This window comes from Buteo buteo, chromosome 1 (genome assembly GCF_964188355.1).
Source record: "Buteo buteo chromosome 1, bButBut1.hap1.1, whole genome shotgun sequence".
Lineage (NCBI taxonomy): Eukaryota > Metazoa > Chordata > Aves > Accipitriformes > Accipitridae > Buteo > Buteo buteo.
In genome coordinates, this window is record NC_134171.1 from 14,707,750 (window position 1) to 14,718,451 (window position 10,702).

The 10,702-nt window shown below is 36.9% G+C and overlaps 1 protein-coding gene across 2 annotated transcripts; it reads left to right on the forward strand.

Annotated features, from left to right (window-relative positions):
• Position 1: 1 nt before the first annotated feature.
• LYAR (Ly1 antibody reactive) lies at positions 2-10,702 on the forward strand. 2 transcript variants are annotated; one of them, XM_075023069.1, is made up of 9 exons: positions 2-97; positions 566-754; positions 1,703-1,817; positions 3,838-3,945; positions 5,370-5,453; positions 7,377-7,713; positions 7,989-8,093; positions 9,008-9,093; positions 9,410-10,702. In XM_075023069.1, the coding sequence occupies exons 2-9, from the start codon at positions 633-635 to the stop codon at positions 9,542-9,544; spliced, it is 1,092 nt and encodes a 363-aa protein (XP_074879170.1). In that variant the 5' UTR covers positions 2-97; positions 566-632; the 3' UTR covers positions 9,545-10,702. The 2 variants fall into 2 exon arrangements, with proteins under 2 accessions (XP_074879170.1, XP_074879179.1); XM_075023078.1 differs by lacking the exon at positions 2-97 and adding an exon at positions 369-477.

Below are 10,702 nucleotides of genomic sequence, written 5' to 3' on the forward strand. Positions count from 1 at the left end.
CGCGCAGGCGCAGAGCGGCGGCGCCCGGGAGGGACGGAGGAGGGGGCGGCGGCGGCGGCGGCGGCAGCAGCACGTGCCGCGCGGGGCGGCGGTTGAGGTGCGGGGGGGGGGGGGCGGGGGCTGGGGGGGAGCGGGGTGAGGCGGCAGCAGCCTGCCGCCGCTGAGGAGCGGGGTGGCGGGCAGGCCGGCCGGCCTTTCCGCCCCGTGTGGCCGGGTCCGTGTCCCCCTCCGCCCTCTCAGGCGGGTCCCGCACACTGGACCTGGCGGAGACGGGACTGCGGGCGGGAGCGGCACGGAAGGGCGGGGGGGGTCGCGGCGGGTAAGCGTGAAGCGCCGCCTGTGAAGCGTGTCGGCATGGGGTGGGGGGGGTTTACTAGTTTCAGCGTTACTGGTTTCCCTTGTGCTCGAGGTATCGGGCAAAATGAGTTTTTCCTTCTGATCTTTTGCACGTGGACATCAAACTGCTTAAGACTTTCTGTGAGTGGATGCACAGTTGCGTTTCCCTTCGGCCGTCCAAGCGCTTCGTTCAAGCGGTAGATGTGAGATCTCCTCCTTGTTCTTCTAGGGCTGCACTCGTGTGGGGAGGAGAAAGTTTGTACCCAGTTTATAGAAGCTACCGCCCGCCCGCCAACATGGTCGTTTTCACATGCAACGCGTGTGGAGAATCTGTGAAGAAAGCACAAGTCGAAAAACACGTGACCATCTGCAGAAACTGTCAGTGCCTTTCTTGCATGGATTGTGGCAAGGATTTCTGGTAGGTAAAGGACGGGAAATAGCCTTGCTCACTGCAGTGGTTGTCAGAAATACAGGATTTTCCTATGGTGTATTAGAATTAAATATGGCAATTTCTGAATAATTTTATTTGTATTTAAAAATTCTACATGTTTTTTATATAATTTCAAGCTTAATCATCCAAGTTTGAACCACAAGGACAAACTAAACCACACAGTAAACAAGAGTTGCAGTTTCTTCTTTTACAGTTATAAGTGACAATGCTGTCAGCTTCTGATCATCAACAACTGTTACTTATTCCGCTACTGCAGAGAGAGTGAGATTGGCGATAACATCAAAAATTCTGAATTTTGTTGTCACTTCTCAGAACTCGGAAGAAAGCAGTGCTATCTGCTGTCGAAATATAAGTATATGAATTTGCATAAGAAAATAAGATTGTCCTCAAATAATGATTATATTTCTCAATACTTCACTGACAAGATATTAAGATCTACGTCACTAATTCCTTTTGGGAGGCACTTACACATTGATCAGAAGTATGCTACCACATTAGTATATCTATAGGAATTAGGGGGTTTTCAGGCGTTTTTCACCTGCTTTTCTAATTTTAAAACATGTCAATGTGAGTAGTAAAACACAGATATGCGTTAATAGCTGTGCATACATTACACGTACAAATGTGCATAAGTTATAGCATCATTAAGAAAAGAAGCAGTATGCTGAAGACTCAGATCTGATTTTGTAAATCATAAATTTTTGGTGAAGGCTGTAGCATGACAGAAGTGTCAGCAGTCTCATAAGCATGTACTTTAAGCACATCAGACTTTACTCATATGAGCATTGACAGTGTTTAGGTTTAAATGATAGATGCTACCATCTGTTACTTCAGTTTGTTGATTACATAAGTCCTGCATAGTTTGAAGGACTGAAACACTTCAGTGAACTACAGTTAAAAATCTCCTGTGTTCAGGGGTGACGATTATAAGGAACACGTGAAGTGCGTAAGTGAAGACCAGAAATACGGTGGAAAAGATTTTGAAGCCAAAACTAACAAAGGAGATGCTAAACAACAGGAGTGGATTCAGGTAAGGTTTGTACTATATACAGATATGATAAATAACTATTTTTTATAACTGTTAAAGACACAAGAGGGGCTATACTGGATCAAACCAGAGATCTATTTTTCCCAGTATCCACGGCTTTCTTTTGGCAATTGCTTGGTAGGTCTATTGCTTATCCTGGTAAGAAACTCACCTTTTGTTTGGTTTGAATCTTTCTCTTACTAGTTTGATTTAATGTTCCCTAGTTCTTGCATACAAAGAGGCACTGATCATTGTCTACCCTCTTCATGCCGCGTATACTTTTGTAGACCTCTGTCAGGCATCTCTCCCCATCTCGTAGTCTCTGTTCCAGGCTGAAAAGTCCTATCCTGCTCAGTTGTTCTTCATATGTGAATTATATTTTTAGTCCTCTGAAGTCTTCCCAGTTCTACTGTATCCTTGTGAAATGAGGTTACAATAACTACGTACACTGTTCAAGATATGGATGAACCGTAGATTTACTCTGTCTCATAATTATGTTCTCTGTGTCCTTCTTAATTCCTTTCTTACTGATTTTTGGTTGATCTACTTTTTTTTTTTTTTTTTGACTGCTGCTGATCATTGTGCTGGCATTTTCATGGAATTGGCTGTTTTAACCCCAAGATCTTGTGTCTAAGCTCCAGTGACTGACTTAAAGCCTGCCAGTTTAGATGTGAAGTTAGGATTCTTTTTCCTATGCATGCTGCTTTACATGAAATTGTGTTGAATTTAATTCATCTTCTTATTACTTAGTCACTCATTCTCTTAAAATCTTACTGGAATTCTTCACAGTCCTCAGCCTGAGTAGCATAGCATCAGGAAAATTTTCCTGCCCTCTATTCAGATACTTTGTAAATACGTTGAACAGCAGAGGCCCCAGCATGGATGGAAATGTCTCCTACCCCTTCTGTCCTACCCTTCAAGTAGTTACTTATCCTATGCAAGAACCTACCCTCTTATGGCTGTTAATTTTCTTTAAAGGTTTTAGGAAGTAACTCTCAAAACACATTTTTAAATATATAGATAAATACTTGGATATAATTAGGTAGATACCTTTATCCATGGATTTGTTGGTTTCTGTCTCATATAGAACAGTAACAAAGTACTAAGCTACATGTATGCTTAAGGCATGTGAATAATACCATTGAAGTCAATCAGTGCTATTGTTGAGATTGAACATTGTTTAAGTACATTGTTCAAAGGCAGTATGAAGTGAATGCTATTGCTTATGAAAATTGTTAGCCTTCCTCAATAGTAAGTAATTTTTACACAGAAAAGTGAGGGATTATTACAGAACGTCCTTTTCTGGTAGTCTTAACACATCCACAAAACCTTTCAGTAAACACATTTTCAGAAGTACAGGAAAGCTCTCCAGTGGACACATCTTTAAATGTTGGGAAGCTCCGAACCTTTTTTTCCCCCACAAGCAGCAGTGCTGTTAAAGTAACTGCCATAAGGCCCTGGCCTAACCTCCTCTGTTCTCTTGTGCTGGCACTCGTAGCATAGGAATATGTCTGAGCTGTTCTTACAGGGGTTAACGGTTGTTGAAGCTGGCACTGCTGCCAAAAGAAATGTATGTCAAACTGTAGCCTCAAAGTTAGCCTGATTTTTCACAATTAACTCCAGAAGTTTGCAAAAACCAATTGGTGTGACTATTGCTTTTCTTAATGTGGGTCTTTTTCACGCTGCAAGAATCTCCTATGAGATACAGTTACTTTACTTTTAAATGTTTTATTACAGGTTGTAACTTGTACATCAGAAAGCATTGGTGGGCAGTCCTGCTTGCCTCTGCTTACTATATAGGTATAAATATTTATATAGATAACTTTGACACATCTTAATGATCTATGATAAAACCAAAGGTTAGTGTTTTTCTTGTGGGTATTGAACAGTTCTTTTGAGTAGGCTATACAGGCTGTGGGGACCGGGTGATTTCTATCCAATGTGTTTTCGACTTGCGTACCTTGCATGTATCATTTGATCATTGTGCTGCTTTGCTGATTTATTTCTGTTTTTCTTCATTCAGAAAATTCATGAAGTAATGAAGAAGCCAAACATAAGCCCTAAAGTGCGGAACATTCTGGAGCAAATGCGTGTCTTTGATAATATTCCAAGAAAAAAAGTAAAGTTTCAGGTATGTTTTAATAGAGATTTGTAGTAATCCATGCAGTAAGCTTAAAAATACACTTTCTTAGCGAGCACCACTCTCTTTTAACAAAGGCAGGACAAACTGCTTATTTGGGCATTGGTAAATAGATGGTGTAATACCTGAGTTTCAAATAGGCAATGTTGGTAAAATAAATCTCCTTGCTTAAAAGGACTCTCTGTGTGCCTTTTTAATTAGGTATTAAGGCAGAGACTCACCATTCAAGCTTAATCTCCATGTGTAGGCTTGTTCTTTTTTTAATACCTTTCTTTTTTTCCTATTTGCAATTTCTGTTGAATGTCCAAATTCTTAGACACAGTTTTAAAGGATTCTTATTTCTGTGGCTTTGTTTTTTCCTGGTAAAAGCAAGATACTGTTTTGAGAGTTTTCCTGTTGCTCAGTGTTCTGACGGAGTCTCCCACACTGCATGCTTCAATAAACTTTGCATCACAGCCAAAGCAAATTCCAAATGTTTCATGTAGTTTCAGTAAAGAATTACTGACAAGTTGGCCTTTTTTTTTTTTTTTTTCTCCCTGTTCTGTGCCTCAGATTGTGAGGCTGAGAGAAGATCATGATTGCTTCCAAAGCACTCACATAGAACCTAATAGAGCTGCGGTGAAATTGCTGCTAGCGAGCTGAAGGTTAGAATACTTTTCTACAAAATTAATATTCTAAGCAGGGAAAGTGATATTGTCAAGAAGCCTCTTTCTTTTTTGTAAGAATGTTGTAGTGGAAGATGAAAAGTTTTTGCAGTTAGGTGTTCCAATTTACTAAGGCAGCTTTCCTGGGATTTTCACTGCAATGCAAAAATCGTTACATTAGGTTTTACTTAGAATCCCACATTCCTGAAAGTTGATCTGTTGCTGATAGTGTGAGCATATTATCAGTAGAAATTTACTGCTTTGTTCTCATTTTCAGCGGTAACTCCTGCAATAGCCTCAAAGACTTCCAAATGTTTGCATTGACATATTTGCTTAAATTTTACTTTTCTGTAATAAACTAAGGTATCCATTTAGGAGCATGACCATTTGTCCAGTACACAAATAAATAAATAAGATCAGATCCTTAATGTTTTAACTCATGGGAACAGTCAGAAGGTTTGGTAGGACATTAACATAACCAGCTGTATTCAAAAGCTTGAGGATTATCTTTTCCATGTATTTACCTCTGGATTAGTGTTGGTGAGGCAATTGAGAAGCATGGTATAGCCTCATAACACTATGGAGGCATTATGCAAGACCATTTAGCGTGGATGTTTAAGAGATTCATAGAGACTAAACATCTAACCAGATCTTAATCGGAAGAAGTGATTATATTCTTAAGTGAAAAATAAAACGAAGAACCAAATGTAGGGTAATCAGGAAAAAAATCAGAGATGCACCTTTTCAGTTATTGGTTTTTTTCCTGCACAGAATTGGATGAAGAACAGTTTGAGAATTACTGACAGCACTTTGCAGGACCAGGTGTGGGATATTTTCTCTGAAGCAACCAGAAACGTAAGTTAAGTTAGAGGTACAACATCGTACCACAGGAATGCAGTCAAAAATGCTGGAAGGAAAACCTTTCAGACTCCTTTGTAGACGTTAGCAGAAATATTGTCTCGCATTGTTACAGTGGATTATGTTATAATGTAATATTCCTAGGCTAAATTGCTAATTTGTGGAACATACTGTTGCTGAAGTAGTTATGCATACTGGGCAGGTTGTGATTAAAAACCTGGACACAGTGACATGATTGTGACACAATAATCAGAAGGCTAATTTAACTTTATTCTATGCTATTAGTACATAAGGAAAGGGAAAAACACTGCTTCTATCTTTGGTTCCAGTCTTTCACCACGCACTAAGAAGGAATAAAATGATGTCTTTTCAGAACTTTATTGGCCTAAAATTTGTGTGTATTGGAGTGGGAAATAAACAGCACCTGGTTCACCTATTTTATTAGTGGAGAGAGATGAGATCCTTCAGTTTGTGGTGCAAATTCCTCGCACTTCTGTGTCCAGATCGTGGACTCACACTGACCTTTTTTCTCAGTGCCTGATTCTTTGCTATTTCAGTACTAGTTTAGCATGTTTTGGTAGGGTGTTGTTTTGAATGTTTGTTCACATCTATTACTGCTACTAGAAAGCTGTTAGAGAAGCTTAATTCTCTGTTGATGTAAAGATGCTCTCCCCCTCCCCCCAGCTTCTTTTGAGGAAGAGTGCAGGCATAGCTTTGACATTAATCCCCTGTTGATCATGATTCATGTTCCTGATTTGATGATTCCAGTTAAATCTATTTGTAGTTTTTCTGAACAATCCAAATATAAGAGCCAGGAAGGACAGAAATACCTTTTTTTAAAGGATATGAATATAACATAAACTCTATGCACTGAATTTCAAGTGCCTTGTCTTGCTGGAACATTAATTGTGAGTCAATACAACTTTACTAAAGTCATAAGCAGTTCCCTCTTGATTTAAACTGATTTTTTAAAAAAATAAATCTTGACTCAGAACAATTATTTTAAACACAAGTAAACAATTTACATTTTCCATAGAATATAGCGTTAAAGTAAAATATATAACAAAACTTTATTGCTCAGATCATTTCAATGCACCTTTAAGAGATCTTAAAAACATCTCAAGATAGTCTTTGTAATACATACCTTGAAGCATATGTACTCAAAGGAAGTTCTTAAGTGGAATTTGAATTGAATTGAAATTACTCTTTACAAAAACATGTTGGTATTAAGTTCCTTCTATAAACATGTGTTCTCTTTCTAAATAGCCACATTAACATTTCAGTAATTGTATTTCACTTGTAATTAATAAAATTAAAGTTTAATTTAAATATAAAAATGTTCATTAATATATTAATTTTCCTACAAGAACTTTATTACAAGTTCAGGAACATTAAAAGAAACCCAAGTACGTTAAGGTGAGAAAAGTACAATTAAAACAACCAGCAGCACCTTTATTGACATCATGCAGTAATAGTTTGTTGTCCCAGACGTAGCCCAAGACAGGGAACTGGATGGCAAAGCTAAGGTCATGATTCAAGGTCCATGTATTTGGGAATAGGTTCTGTATCTTGCTGTAATACGCTGTATTTTTGTCTGTGTAAATCAAAGAGTTGTCTCTCCCTTAATTATGTTTAGCAAATATGTTAAAAAACACATAGACAATTATTTCAAATGGAAATTATATATGTTGTTAGATAACATTTTTTCTGTGATGTTAAGGTAATTAGCATTTAGGCTGTTGAGTTAAAAGAAGAATCAGCCACTATTTAGCACTATTTCTCAGGTAACTGATGTCACCACGTGTAAGCAATTTTATTGAATTCAGGATATTAGTATTCTTCATGAATGATGTAGCAGAGAAAAGTTGCAATGTCAGAAAAGGCATGTAAAAATTGTAATAATCTGTCTTTCAACAAAAGATTTCAAGTGAAAAAGAACAAGACAAACCACAACAGAAGAAAGAGGGGCAGTCTGCAGAAACTGGGGAAAAAACAATGGCAGAAGAAAATGGAATTACAGATGATAAAATTGAGAGGAAAAAGAATAAGAGAGAACGAAAAGAAGAGAGACAAAAGAGCAAAAAAAAGGAGAAAAAAGACTTGAAATTAGAAAACCAGTCAGAAGTAAAAAAGAGTAAAAAGTCCAAAAAAGGAAAGGAGAGCTTGGAGAATGAATTTGAAGTAAATGGAAATGGCCATCAGGGTGAAACAGAAGAGGAAACAAATGTAAAGAAACGCAAACATAAACATGCAGAAGGTATCCATTCTACACCTTTCTTGTTTTTTTTCAAGATGCTTTTTTTCAATGCCTTAAAGCTCAATAATCTACCCAAGTAGAATTTTTAAAGTAGTAAGTTACATATAAAAATTAGATTATTTTTTAACACTGTGGTTGCACAGTCCTTTTATAGAATCTGAACCTCTTAGCAAATATAAGCTCACGTTACAAGAACAAAAACTTTAAGTCACGTCAGAACTTTTCTTCTAGTTTTATAATTTTTTTTGTGTATGTTTATCCAATTCTACCTCTAGAGGAACCTCATATCACAACAAAGAGAATGAGAACTGAAAATGATTCAGAAGACATGGAAACAGAAAACACCAATGATAATGAAGAAAATGCGGGAACAGATAAAGGTATTCTTAAAGGGGGAGTTTAGATAGTTACAAAACTATTCTGCAAAAGACCTAGTGCAGAATATAAATACAGTGCTTTTGCAGCAAGCCATGAAATAAATTGTGCCTCAGTATACATATACGTATGTAAATTCAATATGTGTATCTGTTCCAGAGTAAGTAACCTGTGCTACACTTAACACCTGATGCTGAATTACTTCTCTCATTTGTTGCTTCTGCTGGGCTGGCAACCTTTGGCTACACTTGCCTTCACTGGGCGGTGAGGAATTTGACATGTTTGTTTCACCACAGCAGGTCTCTTCCCCGCTGCCATGCACATTAGCCAAAATAGAGGAAAAAGGGAAACAGCTCTCCTATTTCTTTGTATCTCTTGTATCCCCATTTTTGCTCAGTGCATCACAAATTGGACTTCAGCTGTGTTGGACCTTCATTTATGCTTAAACCTGTTTAAGCCCATTATCCAACACACTATTACTGTTGGGGAATGTCTGTACTTGAACATACAGATTGTTTATTTGGAAACTACCAAGTAATGACCTCTGAAGTGGGTACTGCGTGAAATTGCCTACCTGTGCTCTAAGGGTGAGGAGGCAGGATTTTCCCAACTATTTCTGTATTATGTAAGAGTTGCTGCTTAATAGCTGAAGCACACAAGTTAAGTAAAAGCAATCCTGACTGTAGTTGTTCAAGTAGTATGTTGGTTCTTCATGTCTATCCTATTATGATCTTCAGAAACAGCCTACCTGACTTTATGCTTAAGACACCCTGCTGTTATAGGGTCAGTAAGATAACAACTGTTGTGGTAGCTGAACTGGTTCCAAAATTAGGAGATTGAAGATCTGGTTCCTAATAGAGAAGAAAACCTGGAAATACCTAATTTTACTAATGATGTTGTACACCTAATTATTTTCTAGGTAAATTCAACTGGAAAGGAACCATCAAAGCTGTTCTGAAACAGGCTCCAGACAATGAAATTTCAATTAAAAAACTAAGAAAAAAGGTACTGTACAACATGGGTTTTTATAATCTCCTTTGGTCTTATGAATTGCTTTCTGTAATGCTTAAGTTCATAAAATCCTGGCTCACATAAGCAAAAAGTTTTACATTATTTAACAGAATATAAATTAACAGAATGTCAACTGAAGGACATGTTCTTTATTGCTTACTGGACTACAGAAGAAATTCCATGCTAATTCTGCAAAGGAATAATAGCATAATAGATTCCATGCTACTTTTAATACAGTAACATGAATGTATTATTGCTTAAAGTGGAATCATCTTTACTAACTCAAAACCGTTTCTCTGTCTTTGTGCAGGTTATAGCTCAGTATTACGCAATAGCTGGTGAACATCACAAATCAGAAGAGGATATTCTAGTTATATTTAATAAGAAAGTGAATAACAATCCCAAATTTAAAGTTTTAAAGGACAAAGTTAAACTCCTGAAATAAGAGTTCCCATACTTTTGATAACTTTTGTATTTTAATCTTGCAGACTGAGTCAAATTCTTCTGTCAGCTGTACAAATATCATGCATTGGTCTCAATTTAAATGTGTATGTAAGAGCAGAATTTAACTTTTAAGACTGGATTCCTCTTTTTCTAGATTTATCACAGAACACTTTCAGATATTTTATTTTTTTGATTTTATGGAAAATGTATATTTTTTGGTACAAGTTTTAAGAGGCATTGAGAATAATTGCTGCCTACTGTACTAAAATTGTTCTAGTAATGGATATAATTCATAGGCATGAATGTTTATCAGGACCTGGGTTGTGTGGCTTTTTGCAGAAACTGTTTTAAGAGCAAATAGGATTTTCATATTCAAAAACCCACCATGGCATAAATGTTTTGTTACGCTGAAATTCAAAATGGTATCCCCTTTACACACTGTAGCTAGTATATGCAGGCTTTAATAACCTGTTAATTCTGTGTTGTAAAATGCATAATTAAAGTGTCTGTCAAGTTTGTGTATGTAATATTGCACATTCAGTGAAGATCTGAAGACCGAGTTACTTGTATATGCATAGCTACTGAATGTTTTCATTAGTAATGCAACTGACTTCAGTATAAGTGGTCACATGGACTAAAAATTGACTGATGAAATAAATTATTTTAAAACACCACCATAAATATAATAAATCTTGCCACTTTATGATTGTATAGCAAATCCACAAATTATACAACATTTGAAGAGGCTGTTATATTGCAGCCAAAGAAACAATGTAGGCAGGCCAGAAATCTTACACATATGTAAGAGACAGATTTACCTGGGGAAAGTTTCTTGGAAGTTTATAGGGTTTTAATCAGATGTAATATAATTCCAGATAGGGAGTTTCCTACCATGAAGTAATTGTTAAAAACAGTGGTAGAAAGCCAAAGAAAATTTCTTGCAGGAGGTGGTTTGGTGTTTCGGAAAATTGCATAGTGATTTCAAGCAGATACACTTTTATAAAACTCCATAATGAAAATATCTGAATTTATAGAAATACTGAATATATTAAAAGTATAAATATGAAAAAATTAACTGATACACTGGGTTCAGTTTTTCTGAGTACATATTTGTCTTGTTTATTACAAAAGTTGCAATAAAAATACCTAATATATTTAA